Source organism: Chionomys nivalis, chromosome 8 (assembly GCF_950005125.1).
Source record: "Chionomys nivalis chromosome 8, mChiNiv1.1, whole genome shotgun sequence".
NCBI lineage: Eukaryota > Metazoa > Chordata > Mammalia > Rodentia > Cricetidae > Chionomys > Chionomys nivalis.
The window spans coordinates 94,839,078-94,856,958 of record NC_080093.1 but is presented as its reverse complement, the minus strand read 5'-3'; the positions used below and the strand labels follow the sequence as shown (position 1 = coordinate 94,856,958).

General features: G+C 40.2%; 1 protein-coding gene across 4 annotated transcripts in view; it reads left to right on the top strand.

Annotated features, from left to right (window-relative positions):
* Stim1 (stromal interaction molecule 1) overlaps positions 1 to 17,881 on the top strand; it is a 182,109-nt gene that overhangs the window by 122,620 nt on the left and 41,608 nt on the right. For all 4 annotated transcript variants that reach the window (XM_057777569.1, XM_057777568.1, XM_057777571.1 and 1 more), the window contains exon 3: positions 8,637 to 8,751. In XM_057777569.1, coding sequence (XP_057633552.1) covers positions 8,637 to 8,751 — 115 coding nt within the window. The remainder of the gene's footprint in view (positions 1 to 8,636; positions 8,752 to 17,881) is intronic.

Genomic DNA, 17,881 nt, shown 5'->3' with positions numbered 1-17,881 from the left:
TACTATAGCTCTGTAGTACAACTTGAAATTGGGGATGGTGAGACTTCCAACATTCTTCTATTATTCAGAATTGTTTTAGCTGCCCTAAGTCTTTCCTGTTTCCATATGAAGCTGAAGATTGTCCTTTCCAATTCTGTGAAGAATTGTTCTGGAGTATTGATGGATATTGCATTGAATCTGTAGATTCCTTTTGGTAGATGGCTATTTTTACTGTATTAATTCTTTCAATCCATAAACATGGGAGATCTTTCTATCTTCTGATATTTTCTTCAGTTTCTTTCTTATATGCCTTAAAGTTTTTATTATGCAAATCTTTCACTTGTTTGGTTAGAGTTACCCCAAGATATTTTATATTATTTTAGGCTATTGTGAAAGGTGTTTCCATGATTTATTTCTCAGTCTGTCATTTATATATAAGAGGGCTACTGCTTTATGTTAGTTAATTTTTTTGTATCCAGCTACTTTGCTAAATGTGTTTATCAGCTACATGTAGGACTTTTCTGGTAGAATTTTTTAGGATCACTTATGTATATGATCATATCATCTGCAAATAAAGATACTTTGACTTCTTCCTTTCCAGTTTGTATTTCCTTGCTCTTTTTCAGTTGTCTTATTGCTCTAAGATTTCAAGTACCATAGTGAATAGGTATTGAGTGGACAACCTTGTCTTGTTCCTGATTTTAGTGGAATTGCTTTTGCTTTGAGTCTCTCTCCATTTAAGTTGATGTTGGCTTTGGGCTTGATGTCAACCGCCTTTATTATGTTGAAGTATGTCCCTTGTATCCCTAACCTCTCCAGGACTTTCATCATGAAGAGGTGTTGGATTTTGTCAAAGGCCTTTTCTGCATCTAATGACATGATCATGTGTTTTTTTCTCTTTCAGTTTGTTTATGTGGTGAATTATATTTATTGATTCATGTATGTTGAACTGAGATGATGAAGTCTTTTTGATCATGGTGGATTATCTTTATGTTTTTGGATTTGGTTTGCGAGTATTTTATTGAGAATTTTTGCATCTAAATTCATAAGGGAAATTGGCCCGTAATTCTCTTTGTTTGTTGGGTTGTTATGTGGTTTGGTTATCAGAGTAACTGTGGCCTCTAAAATGAATTGGGCAGTGTTCCTTCTGTTTCTATTTTGTAAACACTTGAGGAGTATTGGCATTAACTCTTCTTTAAGAGTGGTGTAGTTCTGCACTAAAACCACCTGCCCCTGGGCCTGCACCTGGCCCTTTTTGTTGTTGTTGGGAGACTTAATGACTGCTTCTATTTCACTAGGGTTTATAGGTCTGTTTTATTGCTTATCTGGTCCTGCTTTAACTTTGGAAGAGGTATATATCAATTATTTCTTTTAGATTAGATAGAAATTTTAAATTAGATAGAAAATTATCTATTTCCTTTAGATTTTCCAATTTGGTTAAGTATAGGTTTTAAAAATATGTCCTTATTATCTGGGTTTCCTCAGTGTTTGTTGATAAATCCCCGTTTCAATTCTAATTTTGTTAATTTTAATATTTCCTCTGCCTTTTAGTTAATTTATATAAGGAATTGTCAACCTTTCTGATTTTTCTCAAAGAACCAAATCTTTATTTCACTGATTCTTTGTATTTTTTTGTTTCTATTTTATTGACTTCAGCCCTAAGTTTGATTATATCTTGCTGTGTACTTTTTGGATATTTCTTCCTTTTTCTAGAGCTTTCAGTTGTACTTTTAAGTTACAAGTATGATATCTCCCCAACTTTTAAAAATTAATTTTTTAAAAATGATCTTTTGTCATTTTACATACCAATCCCACTTCCCACTCCCTCTACTTCTCCTGCTCTCCCCACCTCATCCTCCATCCATTCCTAGAGAGGGTGAGGCTTCCCATGAGGAGTCAACAGAGTCTGGCATATCATGTTGAGGCAGGACCAGGCCCTCCCCACTATATCTAGGCTGAGCAAGGTATCTCTCCAAAGAGAATGGGCTCCAAGAAGCCAGTACAAGCATCAGAGATAAATCCTGGTCCCTTTGCCAGTGGCCCCACAGACTGTCCACGCCTCACAACTGTTCCCCACATTCAGTGGACCTGGTTTGGTCCTGTGCTGGTTTCGCCACTATCAGTCCAGAGTCAGTGCGCTCTCACTAGCTCAGGTCGGGAGTTTCTATGGAATACCCATCATGGTCTTGACTACTTGGCTCATATTATTGCTCCTCTGTCTCTTTCCGACTGGTTTCCAGAAGCTCAGCCCAGTGTTTAGTTGTGGATCTCTGCATCTGCTTCCATCAGTTGTTAGATGAAGTCCTATGATGACAATTAAGGTCAATCAGACTACAGGGGAAGGCCAGTTCAGGCACGCTCTCCTCTATTGCTTAGGGTCTTAGCTGGGGTCATCCTTGTGGATTCCTGGGAATTTCCCTAGTGTCAGGTTTCATGCTAGACCCACAATGGTTAAGATATGTATTTCCTTGCTCCCCTTCTCTGTCATTTCCCCATCTCAACCATCCCATTCCCTCATGTTCTCCTTCTCCTTTCTGCCCTCCATCCATGCTTCCAATTTTCTCAGGAGGAGATCTCCCCAATTTTTTAATGTAGGCACTTAGTGCTTATGAACTTGCACTTCTGTGTGAAGTGAAAATCTACATTAGCCTATCTGCTGTCCTGGTCTGTGTGGCCTGTGGGTTCCCAGAGAATGTCTTCCTCAGTTTTACTGGAGACCTCGTCCATTTAGCTTTTCATGGTATCAAGCTACAAGTACCTTCAATCCCAGCAGTTTTTGTAAATATCCTTTTTTTCCCATTTAGGCATTTGCCAAACTGATGCAGTTTAGCTTCTAAGATCAAAGGAGATTGGGTGTGTTCATGGTGGTATGGGCATAGACTGCAAGTATCCTTTCTGATGCATTTGGTCCTGTGCTATATGTTCATCCTTTTGATACCAATTATTAAATGTTCTTTTCTCTCTGAGGAAAATTATTCTAATTAGTCATCTATTTCTGTCCTTCTGTCACAAAACAAAGGTCACCAACCCGTAGTCCTTGACTGTTTTGGATACTTTGGTCCTAATAGTTTGCAAGACTGGAGATGTTAGAGTAATCCGGTCTTTGCTGTTCTGTCCCAGTGCCTGGAAAGCTGTAACCTTAGATGTTGACCTGTATCATGTACTTAATGTTATGTTACAGCATCAAGGATGATTCCATGATAATGGCTGCCTTTATTTTCAACCTCAGATGTATATTCTCTGTACTTTTATATGTGCTGGTGCTGGAAATAAAGGGAAAAAGAGAGGGTGTTGTTGCTGCTTTGGAAGAAGCTTCCTAGTGGCAGAGATCTGGGGAAAAGTTGAAGTTGCTATCTTAAGTGAACAGTAGGAGTCACAGCAGAGGAAGACCTAAGTTAGCTTTATCCATGTTCAGGATGACCACTGATGAACAACCTGGATCTGAACAGATGGCTCAGTGTGGTCTGGAGAAGAAGGGGAGTGAGAGAGTAGCATGTACGAATCATTGGGCTGATGAAAGGGCTGGCACTTTCAGAGACTAGCAATTTACTACCGTCAGGAAGAGGAGAAAGACACAGTTGATGCTCTGGTAGCATCAGGTAGAACTCAGACCATAGAAGATTGTGCAAAAGACTATCTAGTTTCAATTTATGATGGAGTTAGGGATTGCAAGGAATCCAGTGTAGAACAGAAAGAACCTTTGAAGTTAGTAGACAGTTGTGTCTTTTCTTAATTTTCTCCCTTGCAGTCCTAGCACATTGACTTGTGTTAGCAAGCACTGAGGAAATATCTGTCTTCTACATCCTCTGTGGGACTCTCATTGTGATCATAGTGGTTCCCAGGATTGTACATACTTAGTTATATTATTCTCTAACCTCTGCCCTCCACACACACTCACTTTGTTTCAGGTACTATTCTAAGCTGTTATAACAAATTAACTCATAAGTAAGTGATTTACATATAGGGATATTATTCTTTCCTGCATTTTACAGATGATGTTTATGATGCATTGAAAGCAAGTGGTAGACCCACAATTCTAACCGAGGCAGCCAGCTTTAGAAGTAAGGTCTGACTTGAATTCCAGCCAGTATAATTAATTGCTAAGACATCTGTCCAGCATTCGGTGTGCTGTAGGATAAACTCAAGAGACAGTCTTTCAGTTATTTAGTACCTGAATATCTTGCTCTGTGCCAGGGCCCATACTTGTAGGTAGGTTTCAGGAGCTAAATTCATTATTCATTTAAGTATTCTAGGGAATTTACAAGGTAAGTGAATAAAAAGATAAATAATAAATATAGTTTCAAGTTTTACTTAGGGCGAGTAGGAAGGGGCTAATTAAATAGTAATTATAGTGTTGTGGGAGTATTGTCATAAATGTGTACTTGAAAACTAAGGGAACAGATAGCTAAGGGACGCTCAGTTAATTTATCTAGAAGTCTGGAAAACTACACAGAGGCAGTGACTTTAATAGGCATAACACCTTTCGTATGGAGCATGCTGTGGAAAGGCTTGGAGCTATAAAAGTTCATGACATGCTCAAGGGTCTGAAATGGCTTGATATTTCTAAAGGGGGATTAGTTGCTTTTTCTGGAAATAGCTGGGAAGTAAATATTTTAGGGTTTACTAACCATAAAGATTCTGTAGCAACTACTTAGTTGTTTTTTTTTTTTTTTTTTTTTTTTGAGGTAGTGTTTCACTGACTATTCCAAAACTTGCTATGTAGACCAGGCTGACTTTGAACTCATAGAGATCTGCCTGCCTCTGCTCCTGAGTTCTGAAATTAAAGGCACACGCCATCACACCTGGTTTTAGTTCTACTTTTGTAGTATGAAATTAGTTATAGATACTATGTTAATGAATTAGCTGGACAGTATTCTGGTTCTGTTTTACATAGTGGGCTGGGGATGTGGCTCAGCTGTTAGCGGCATGCACAAAGCTCATGATTTGATCTCTAGCATCACATGTACTGGGCATGGTGGTGGTAAATGCTTGTAATCCCAGTACTCCGGAGGTAGAATCAGGAAGATCAGAAATTTAAGATTATCCTTGGTATATTTGAGGCCAGCCTAGGATACATACTAAAACAAACAGACAAACCCCAAAAGAAAAAAAATGATGTGTAAATGAAAAGACTATACACTGGATTTGACTTCTTACAGTTATAGTTTCATGACCTCTAGCCTGGAAGGGGTGCAGAGTATGAAGGAATGTCAATGAAACCAGGGCTTTATCTTAGATAATTAGGAGCCATGGGATTTTAGGTAGAGGTATTGGTCTAGTTAGACTTGTATTTCATAAAGGCCATTCTTTCTAGTGGGTTTTACTTTGTTTTAAGACAGGATCTTCTTTCTTTAGCCTAGGATGACTTCTAACTTGAAATGCTGATCCTGACATCTGAAGTATTGAGATTATATTTGTGCACCACTGTGGGGTTCCTTTTTTCTCGTGGTCTTTTTGCCACCAGTCCATGAGGATGAAGGGGGTAGAAGCGACAACAGAGCTTTGTGTGCATGAGCCTGTGTATTTTTTTTTTTTTTTTGATTTTTCGAGACAGGGTTTCTCTGTGGTTTTTGGAGCCTGTCCTGGCTCTTGTAGACCAGGCTGGTCTCGAACTCACAGAGATCCGCCTGCCTCTGCCTCCCAAGTGCTGGGATTAAAGGCGTGCGCCACCACCGCCCGGCTAACAACAGAGCATTGGACAGCCTGCTAACAGAGCAAAAATAGCCTTCCAGGAGATAACTTTAGTGAGACAGCTCAACTTTATTCCAGAGTGAGGGATATATAGGATTGGGGTGGTAGCTGGGGCAAACTCTAATTTGCATCAGGTGGCACTCTCCTATCATACAGCTGGATTGGTGGCAGCATGCCTTATGAAAATAGTTAGAACGTCTTACTTAATTACCATGTGGACATCAGGGAAAGAGCATTTGCACGGAACTGTGTCAAGGTTCATCCTTGAGATAGAATCGGGGTGCCTAGAGACATCTCCAGATAAAGCTAGGTAGATAGCAGGAAGCCCCCCTCGGGGGGTCCTCCATGTTGTGCCAAGCCCAGGAAGAGCTGCCAAGCAATGTTAGACTGCAACCTTTGACCAGTGGAGTCTCCCAACAAATATTTGGATTATGTTTGTGCAGCACTGTACCTGTTTTCATTCTGGTGTTTAAACTGGCAGACCTAGACGTATACAGATGGGTAAGAAATGACTGGTTTTCCTGGGCAGTGCACGCCTTAATTCCAGCACTAAGGAGGCAGAGGCAGGCAGATCTCTTATTGTTCATGGACAGCCTTGTTTACAGAGCACGTTCCAGGACAGCCAGGGTCGTTACACAGAGAAATCCTGTCTCACAAACCAAAAATCACAGAAAGAAAAAAAGACAGTCCTCTCTTAACCTTTTAGCAGTAGCTGGGCGAATGTCACTGAGGACAGTTATTTCACCTCTGAAACATTCTTGTCCTAGTACTTGGTATAAACGGCACCTGGAGCTATGACAGCTAAAATGAAAGTTCATAAGCTCAGTGTGGTGGCACTTTTGTGATTCCAGTACTGAGGGTGCTGGAACAGAAGGAAACAGTAGGTCTCATGTTTGTGGCTGGCCTGCACTATGTATATATTTCCCTGCATTGAAAAACAGATGAACAACAACAAACTAGGCATGGTGGTACATGCCTGTAATCTCAGCACTTGGAGGTGGAGGCAAGAAGATCAGGAGTTCAAGGGTAGTCTCAAAATACAAATAACAAAAACAGAAAAGTGAATTACTGATAGATGTTTAAGATACAAAGAAGAGCTAAGAAACATGTTTTTTATGATTAAATTAATTTTCAGTGTACAAGGTCAGTTTAATACTTGAAATCAATTATTGTAACTGCTATTTTGCTAATATTTGCCTGGTGTTTTTATGTTTAAAGCATTTATTACAGCTTACATATGTTATTAGATGTGTCATTGCATCACTCTGATAGTAACAGCCTTACACAACCAAGTGGAAAATCACAGTTTTATAAGATTATTTTGTGAAACATGGGTTTTTAATGTTTTAAGGAAGACGCTTTAGAGATGCTGTTTGGTTTGCGAAACATAGCAGACATGTAGTGAGGGTCAAGGCTGAATGCAGAGGAAGGAGACAGTGGTACTAAGGGGGAGCCCTGGAGAGCTGCTCAGATCCCTGTACCTGAAGATGTGCTGCTCTTCTGACTCTCAGTGAGCCCTGCCCCTTGAGTACACTAGCGGGGTCTGTGCTGAGGGGATCCAGAGCTGCATCTTCCTTCTCCTCTGCTACCACCACAGCACCCACTACTGCTTGGGATCAGCTCTGTGCTACCTCATGGAAGAGCACTTTCTGAGCTCATAGAGCTAAATATACCTAGTGACAGCTGGTGCTTTGGCACTTAGGCAAGCTACTGGGCTGTCATTCTAGCCAATGCTACATTCCCCATGGTAAGACAAAACTTCCTTGGACCTTCTTAAGCGAGGAGCTCCTTGTTCTGAGCTTGAAACAGTAAATCCTTGTTTTGAGAGCCAAAAAAGTAGCCTGATTTTTGTTGTTGCTTTTTATTCCATCTAAATATTGTTCTAATTAAGAAATCAACTATTTGCTGGATATTCAACAATATTTAGAGTGAAATATGATTAATGCTTATCTAAAACAGTGGGAATTGGAGTTCTAGTTTAATATAATATTATTATCTCAGTATTGTAGTATATGCTTGTAATCCCAACATGCAAGAGGCAAAGGCAGGAGAATTGCTGCAAGTTTGAGACCAGTCTTGTCTACATATTGAGAAGAAAGAAAAAGAAAAAACTATTTTTTTTTAAAAAGGTGGACTCATGTATAGCCCAGGTTGGTCTCAGACTTATATATGTAGCCAAGGATAACCTTGAATATCAGATCCTCCTCTTACCTCCCAAGTACTGAGATTACAGGTATACATTACTACGCCTGCCTAAAGAAAAAATTTTGTTTCTGTTTATAACTGGATAACTGGGAGCTTCTGCCAGGGGACATATGGTTTTGAAGGGAGTAACAACTCTGATAGGAATATACATTGGAGCTGTGGGAGCATAAAAAGTCATCTTTGGTCAAGTTGTTTCTATTTTCACCTACTTCTGAGTTATGCTTTAAAGCTTAGAAGTGCTTTTGTGTACACTAGGAACATTTAACTCTGTGCCTCTGTGGGGTTGAGAGTCCCATGCCTGAGCAATGCCACATAGAATGTGAGTGACGGAGCACATGCTCTTCAGAAGGGGCTCTGCTATCTTGTTGCACATGCATGTGAACCCAGGAGTGGACCCAGGAGGGCGAGATTTTCCCTTTCTTCCTTTTTTTTTTCTTTCTCCTTTTTCTCGTAACTTTTATTTTGTTTTATTTTTTGGGGAAAGGGAGATAGGTGGGATCAGGAGGCATGATGTGAAAGGCACAAAGAATAAATAAAAAGCTAGTTCCAGGACAGGCTCCAAAACCACAGAGAAACCCTGTCTTGAAAAACCAAAATAAATAAATAAATAAATAGAAAGTTACAAAAAAGAATGTTACATGACTGAAGTTCATAAGCAATGTGTTGGGAAGGTGTATAGCTGGAGACAGATGATTTATGTGGAGATCTTGGTGGGCTGGTTCACAAGTATTTCCTGTGACTTATATGCTTTTCCCTTGCAGTTTCTAAGGGAAGACCTCAATTACCATGATCCAACAGTGAAGCACAGCACCTTCCATGGTGAGGATAAGCTTATCAGCGTGGAGGACCTGTGGAAGGCGTGGAAGGCATCTGAAGGTAACGGGCAGCCTGGCTGTCAGCCCTAGTTTGTCAGAGGTTAGAAGAGAGGAGATGAGTAGGTACCTGACTCTAAAAGACATGGCCAAAAAAATGCTTAACAAGGCGTGACTTGCTGAAATCATGTGTGCAGTCATGTGGTAAGACTGAGCTATGGTCATTATGCTGGGGAGAGAGTTGAAGTCTTCCTTCAACAGGATGTCTTGAACTCCAGCCTAACTCGTCTTCTGTCCTCATACTGTCCCCCATAATCTCCCGAGAAAAGACGCTGTTCTCTGCACCCTGCTGAGCCCCACCTCTTCTGGGTCCAGGTGATTCAGAAGTCAAGCAACAGTAAAGACGGGTCCATTCCTAATTCTAGTTCCCCCCCGCAGAGAAAAACCTGAATAGTTCTTCATCCTTGAATAAAACATTTTCAGCCTCTTTTCGATCTAGATTTCCTTTTTGTAAACACTTTTATAATATCTTTCTTAAGCCCCTGAATTGGTCACAGACTCACTCCCAAGTGTGGTTTGATTCATACAGAGCTGAATTGCATTGCCAGCTTCTGAGCTCTGAACCCTGGGCAGTGCTAGCACTGCCCAATTAAATGCAGTGCCTTCAGTGGGCACATTACTGACTCATGTTGAATTTCTCAGTGAAAATTGTAGATCTTTCTACTAATAAAGCTCCTAAACCATGACTACCTGTTTTTTTCCCCTCTAAAGCATTTTATTCTGAAACTTGAGGGAAAGAGTATGTTTAGTTTTATGAAACTCAACAGGGAAGAAGATAGCAGGTTTTTAGCTTCATTTATCTCTGTGGAGTGTCCTTGGATCTCAACAACAATGGAAACAGTGGCTTGGCATGTAGTTCAGTTGGTGGGGAGCTCGCTTCACAAGCACAAGGCCCCGAATTTGCTCCCCACCACTGGATAAATCAGCTGTGCTGGTTCACATATATAATATCAGCTCTTGGGAAGGAGAAGCAGCAGGATCAGAAATTCATGAGTATCCTCACTAAGTTCATTGACAGCCTTGGATCTAAGAAACATAGTCGCTAAAATACATAGATTTTTAGATAGATAAACAGATAAAAAAGATTGGTCACAGTCTTTTCCCAACGTCTTGTAGAACATGTGTGTCCTAGTTCCTTTGCTGTGGTCAAAGCTTAGGGAGGAAATGGTTCATTTGGTTTATAGCTTACAGTCCATTATCGGGAGAAGCCAAGGCAGAAACTCAAGTCAGGAACCTTGAGGCAGAGACCATAAAGGAAGCTGCTTACTGACTTGCCTTTCATGGCTTGTTCAGCCCGCTTTTTTATTTCATTCAGGACCACCTGGTGCCCTGGGGTGGGGTGGCACCACCATGAGCAGCCTGTGCTCTCCCACATCAACCATTAATTAAAAAATGCCTCACAAACTGACCTACAGGTCGATCTAATGGAGACATTTTCTCATTTGGGGTTTCCTTGGCTTGTGCCAAGTTGACCAAAAATAAAACAACAACAACAAAAAAAAACAAAGTAAAAAAATAAAAACATAAACAAAAACCACCTGACTAATACAAGGTGTTAAGAAAGGTTAAACTTGGGGCTGGAGAGATGGCTCAGAGGTTAAGAGCACTGTCTGCTCTTCCAGAGGTCCCGAGTTCAATTCCCAGCAACCACATGGTGGCTCATAACCATTTGTAATGAGATCTGGTGCTCTTTTCTGGTGTGAAGACATATATGCAGATGGAGCACTCATACACATCAAATTCATAAATCTTAAAAAAAAAAAAAAAGAAAGAAACTTGATTGACCCATGGGTTCAGAATTTTGGGACTGTCTCCCTGTGTTGCTCATACTGGCTTTAGACTCTTGAATCTTCCTTTCTTAGCCTCTTAAGCTGTTGCAACTATAGGAACCTGACACTGTTCGTAATTTTTCTGGTTTTCAGATGAGAAAACTTAGGACTGGGCTTATAAAATCACGTGTTTACTGTCATGTGTTTAGGAGAGCCAGAAGTAGATGTAAATCCTCTGACCCTTGTAGACCAATGCATTTCCTTGTCATCTGATGGCAGAAAACACTACTTTTAATAGAACGAGGCTGTTTTTATTTGTATTCAAATTCTTATCTAGGACTGCAGAATTTTATACCCGAGAAGGAACATGTGTATATAGGCAGAGAGTATTAGATTCATTAGATTTGCAGCAGGGAATGGAGTCTAATCCTTATTCTGCAGTGGGATAAAAAGGGAGTTGCTGCTACTTAACTGTTTTATCAGTTTAGAGAAAGCTTGTAAAGAAGCATGGAGGAGAAAGCCTCCAGAAGTCTTCCGAAGCAAAGACCCCCCCCCCCCCCAAGCTCCACACCCTGCTCATGTGTCTTTACCGCTCCTGAGCAATTCGGGCTGTCTACTGATGAGATCTGAATCTAGGACATGAGCTTTGGAGGTATATTAGCATTGCCAGGAAAAATCTTCCATTAGTTCTGTTTAATTTTGATTTTCTTTTCTAATAACATGATGATAAGGAGCCTTGTTTTTAAGAGTAGGTTTTATAAGTACAAACTTAGAATGCAAGAGACAAGAAACATAATCTTGGCCTTTTTAACAAGCTTAAAGAAAAGTAACTAAGAAAGGAAAGTGACCAAAGGGAAGGCAGAAATAGAGGTTTGAATCATAATACTAGAAAACAGCTCCACAATTTTCTGGTAATAACTTTATTTCTGGACTTAGCAACTATTTGGAACACTTCCAGTGTATTTTGAATTACAGGAACATGGAAGACAATGAAGCAAGTTTTTTAGAAGGTACTGGGACTCATTTACCCTTACTAATAAAACATTCTAACGTACAGCAGAGTACCTCACTGCTGAGAAGTCATATATATACACCTTTTAAAGATTGGTTTACCATGTGGTTTGATAGACAAGTAAGACCCTCCTTGTGTCTAATAATTTGCCTCATTATTCCGAAAAAGGCACCTATTCTCTCTAGAGGGACAGTTTCCAGAGCTACCAAAAGCTTGTGGTGCTGTGGCACGAGTTCACAGTGGCCGCCCTGCGTGCGCTGCTGGTGTCGGCGTCAGCGTCAGTCACTGATGCTCAGAGAATCAGCAGGTTTATGTCACTCCTTTTTATGATTATTGTTGTTAACATTCTCTGATTCATGGTGGAAACCAGTATTTGTTTTTCATTTTTCCTGTATTATTTAGATCTTAGCAGAAAAGTTTGCTAATCATACATTAACCAGCTCTGGTTTTAATAATAAAAACAACAGAAACTCAGAAACTACTCTGATACTTTTTTAGTACTTCATACATGCTAAGCACCAATCTGAGTATGTTTCTCATGTTCATTCATTTCTCACAATAACCTTATGATGTATAGTTACTATGGTTATGTGTTATCTCTATTTTCAGATATGGAAAACGAGGCAAAGAGATTAAGTGGGATAATGTAATATAATTCTTTCACTAACTACTTGGAAGTTATTTCAGATTTCACGAACTCAGATCATGGTTCCTAACCAGCCTCCTCTCACTTCTGACTGACATCATCATAAAGCGGGGCATCCCCAGGCCATTTGCATTTTCTGCTGCTCATGCAGCTTCTTCTTCCTCTCCCTTTCTATTTGTTGTTACCACATTTTGAGAGAAAAGAAAATTCATTTATTCCCTCTTTCCTCTCCTTTCTTGAGGCTACACCTCAAGTGACCAGGGTTAACTTTGACCTTTTAATCCTCCTGCTTTTCTGACTCCCAGATCCCGGGATCACGAGCGTGTGGCACCTGGTGCTCGCGACTCTGCTGCTTTCAGGAGCCGGAGCTCAAGTCCAAGCCCGAGCTCGCTACCTGCCCCTAGCTCTTCTCTGAACACTAGATAGTTTCTCTTTCTGACAATTGCACCAGGATTGACAGTTATGTTGTGATTTAATTTTAGTACAGTAATTTTGTGTCTTATTTTAAATATATACTAGAAGATAAACTAGTCTTACTTCCATCCCTGTGTAATAGGGAAACTGTACATTCCAGTCTGACACCAAGCCTAAGATTCTTTCTCTCTGATATCTTATGTACATCTCCTGTGCTACTACCATAGCTGGATTTTAGCAGCTTTTCCATATGAGTTACTGAGGTGTCATTGGCATAAGCTATAAACATTTGAAGTTCACTGTATTCTGTTTTGGCATGTGCATACAGTGTGGAGCCACCACACAGCAAAAGCTACCTGTGGCCATCACTTCCTAGCCACTCTGAGAGCTCCTTCCTAGGTAATACTGAAGAACCTTCTGCCAAGTTTAGTTCACATTTTCTAGAGTTTGGTTTAAGTAGAATTATATAATATATACCCTTTAAAATATAGTCTCTTGCATTTGACATAATTATTTGGGGATTCATATTTTACATGTAGAAATAGCTCATCTTTCTTATTCCTGAGTATAACACATTGAAGAGATGTACTTCAATTGTTTTTATCCATTTATGTCTTGTTAAGACACTTGGGCTACATCTAGTTTCTGTTTATTACAAATAAAGCTGCAGTGACCATTTAAGTATGAGTCACATGCATTTTCTCTGTCTTAGGAAAATACCTAGGCTGGAATAACTAGATCACATGGGAGGTATCAAGAAATGATTAGTGTTTTTCAAGGTCGCTGTGCTGTTCCATATTCCCATTAGCAGTGTATGGGACTCTGAGCTCCCCCATCTCATTGTAAATATTTGTTATAATCAGTCTGTTCAATTTTAGCATAGTGTAGTGGTGTCTTATTTTGGTGTTAGTTTGTGGTTCGCTTAATAATTAATGATACTGGGCATCTTTTCATACATATAAGTTGCCATCTATTTTTGGTGGAGTATCTTTTAAATCTTAGGCCTATTTTTTTTTTTTTTAAATAGCATCTTGTGCTTGGAGGTGGTGGCGCACACCTTTACTCCCAGCAATTAGGAGGCAGAGGCAAGTGGATCTCTGTGAGTTTGAGGCCAGCCTGGTCTACAAGAGCTAGGCTCCAAAACTACAAAGAAACCCTGTCTCAAAAAAAAAAAAAATAGCACCTCATATAGTTCAGGCTTGCCTTAAACTGCCATATAGCTATGGTGGGCCTTGAACTCCTGATCCATCTGCCTTCCCCTCCTGAGTAAGTGCTGGGCTTGCAGGAATAAATCACTATGCCCTGTGACTGTGAAATAACTCCCCCCCCCCCCCAGGTTTTAAATATGAAGACTGAAATCACTGATTTGAGCACTTTCTTCTTTTTTAAAGATTTATGTACGTATGTATGTATGTATGTATGTATGTATGTATGTATGTATGTATGTATAGTGTTCTACCTGCATATATGCTTGCAGGCCTGAAGAGGGCACCAGATATCATTACTGATGGTTGTGAGTCACCACGTGGTTGCTGGGAATTGAACTCAGGACCTTCAGAAGAACAGGCAGTGCTCTTAACCACTGAGCCATCTCTCCAGCCCCAGAGAGCTTTCTTCTTCATCCTCTTTTTTCCCACATATGTCTTTGTGTATGATGTGTATGTGTGCTTGCCTGTATATGAATGATGTATGTGGGTATGTACACAAGTGTGTAGAGGCCTGAGACTGACGTTGTGAGCGTTCCTCAGTCATTTTCCACCCCACTCAATGAGGCAGTGTCTCAATGCTGGCTCACAATTCACTGTGTGTTACAGACTGTCCACAGAAGCTTGTAGCAGTCCTTCGGTCTCTGCCTTTGAGTGCTGTGGTTACAGGTGTTATCTGGCTGTGAACTTTCTGTATAATAGGGTCCTCAAACTCATGGCTCTTGTGCCTCCATTTTCCTGTGCTAACGTTACAGTTGCAGACCATCATGTCCAGTTGAAACCTTCACAGTTTTATAAATATTTTTTCTTCTGTCCTAGCATATGCTCTGCTCCACGTGCACATGCTCATTTGCCCAGTATTCTGTGGGGTAGTGTTTAAGTGCCAACCATGTCATTGGTTGATGATATTAAGTCTACTTAACTTGGTTGACTTTTCTGGCTGCTTGCTCTATCATTTACTGAGAAAGGAACACGTATATTTCTAGTTGTTTTTTTTTTTTGGGGGGGTGGATTTTCGAGACAGGGTTTCTCAGTAGCTTTTTTGGTTCCTGTCCTGGAACTAGCTCTTGTAGACCAGGCTGGCCTCGAACTCACAGAGATCCGCTTGCCTCTGCTTCCTGAGTGCTGGGATTAAAGGTGTGCACCACCTCTGCCCAGCTATGTTTCTAGTTGTAATTATGGCTTTGCCAGTGAGTACTGGGAATGAACCTAATTCCTTTAGAAGAGCAGCTAGTGTCCTTAATCACTTACTCACCTGCCACTTCAGTGATTTTTTCTTCCTCTTTCTGAGAGAACTTTTAAGGCTGGAGCTCATGAAGAGTTGTCTCTGTGCTGGTAACATACCCACCGCCTTCTACAGTAAATACACTAATAAACTTGTGACTGAGTGAATCAATGAATGGTGGTGATAGAAAACGTAGCCGAGGCTGGGCTTAAATACCCGACTGTCCTGCCTTACCTCCCTAGTGCTGGAACTCCAGGTGTGTGCCGCCATAGGTGGTTGGCTAGCTGCTATTTCTTTAGTCTTTAGAACTTACTCTAGGAAAGGAAGAGCTCTGCTTATCACCATTTTATAAGTAGCAAAAATGAGATGAAGAAACTTTTAGCAGCTTGTTCATGGTCTTACACTTAATAAGTGATGTTTGGTTCAAGGCACAAGAGTATAGAGTCCACATTTGTAACTGCTGTTTGACTGACAGCCCAAATGACTGACTGAGGCTGACCAGGTGATCAGCTAATTCACTAATAGCTGTGTGAAGGAGACCCAAAGGTTTTGGCAACTTTCCTAGTAGACATAATTCTCTTGGGACACGGGTTTGAAACCACAGAAGTAGATGAGGGCTTCGTCCAGAGGTGCCCCAAGCTCATTATATGAGAGAGATACTGACTCAGGAGCTTATTTCGTGTTGCTTATTCTTTTCCTGGCAAGAGAAAAGATTGGCTGAGGCCCACTATTAGCCTTGGCGCATCTCTGGAGAATAGCCGTAGTTGAAGTGTTAGGAGTGAGACTTATTGTCCCTTCTGCTGATGTGCCCTTACCCCAAGTACCCACATGACTCACAGCTTCATTTTGCACTGAAATGTTACCTCACTAGAGAAGCTGTTTCTTCTTTTAAAAAACAAAAAATAAACAATAACAAACGTTTTTCTTTTTACTTTTATCCTCTTACTGCTTAATTTTTAATAATGGACTTTTTACCACTTCATGTGTTTATTGTGGTTTTTTTTCTTTTTCATTTGTTACATTACTTACTCATTTTTAAGACATGATCTTACCCTGTAGCCCTGGCTAGCTTGGAATTTCTACATAGACTAAGCTAACCTTGAACTCACAGAGATCACCTACCTCTGCTAGAATTAAAGGCTTGGGCTGTAATAATGGCTGATTTTAGTGTGTGAGTGTATGGAGGTCAGAGGACCATTTGTAGGAGCTGTTTTTTTTTTTTTTTTTTTCTTTCACTTTGCAAGCCCCAGGGATTGAAACTCGGGTTGTCAGGCTTGGTAGTAGGTGTTTTTTGGGTGTCTTTACCCATTGAGCCATCTCATAGGCTCAGTTAGACTGCCTGTTTTGTGTTTACCCTCAGAATCATAAACACCAGGGGAAATGTGACTTTAGTATTCTGCTGTGTTTCTAGGTTCTAGAGTGTGATCTAGCAAGTAGAGGTGTTTAATAATTATCCCCATGACTTACTCTTGAATTGGAGACAACCTGTTTTCAAGCCTATCCTGTGGCTTCAGTAGCTTCTTATTTCCTTGTCTTTATGCATGACCTTGAACTCCAGACAAACTAAAGTCTATTCTCCAAGCATGAACCAACCACAGCTTGTAGTTCTGGGTCTTGCTCTTCTTATTTCTTTCTTTGGTGCATGAATCTCTGTCTACCCAAATTCTGATCACTCTGTTTTTTAAAATGAATATTTGTTTGTTTGTTTGTTTGTTTACTTACTTAGTATGTATATGTGTGCCTGCATGAGTCTATGTACGCTACATGTGTGGAACTGGAGTTGCAGTTGTGAACCCCCTGATATGCATATGCAAACTGAACCAGGGTCTTCTGTAATATTAATAAGTTTCCGGGGGCTGGAGTGATGGCTCAGTGGTTAAGAGCACTGGCTGCTCTTCCAGAGGTTGTGAGTTCAATTCCCAGCAACCACATGCTGGCTCACAACCATCTGTAATAAGATCTGGTGCCCTCTTTTGGCATATGGGCATACATGGAGGCAGAATGTTGTATACATGATGAATAAATCAAAAAAAAATAAGTTTCCTTAGCTATGGAATCAGCTCTCCAACCAGTGAACTCCTTTTTTTTTTTTTTTAAAAAAAAAGAATGTATGTGCAAGCAATTACTATAGATAGATAGTGCTAGATTATAAGCTACAGACAGTACCTGGGAATAGGGATCTCCTTCTTCTCACTGCTCTGTTTCCAGTGCCTAACTTGGAAGAGTGCAAAATAAATGTTTATTGAGTGACAGCGAATGTTTTACAGAAAGGGAAATTGAGGCTCATAGCAATTAATTGATTTATCCCAGTTAGTCCATGGCAAATAAGATGGAAATTAAGGTCTTTAGCTTCAAATTTGTATTATATATTTTATAATACAAGTCTTTCAGGGCTAAGCCTGTAATCCCAGTATTCTGGAGATGGAGACTGGAGGACCAGGAGTTCAAGGCCAACCTTGGTTACATAGCAAATTTGAAGCTAGTACGAACTCCATGTTTCTCTTGTCTCAAAAAACAAAATCAACAAAGCAACTGAACATACCCCAAAACAAAGAAAAAGATTGGAGATGACAGCACCTTGTAGATGCTCTCTCTCTTTTAAAAATTTTCTATATTTTTGAGAATTTTATACATGCATACAATGAAATATGATCTCATCTAGTCCTCCTCCCAAGCTTGCCTGTTCCTCCCAACACTCAATTTTTCAACATCATGTTTGTTTGTTTTAATAACCCACTAAGTCCATTTTTTTGCTGCCTTTATGTGTACATGGGTTAGAGCCATCTACTGGAACACGAGAACCTGTTGGCAGCTATATATATTCAATAAAGAATGATTCTCCCTATAATTCTGCAAGTATATC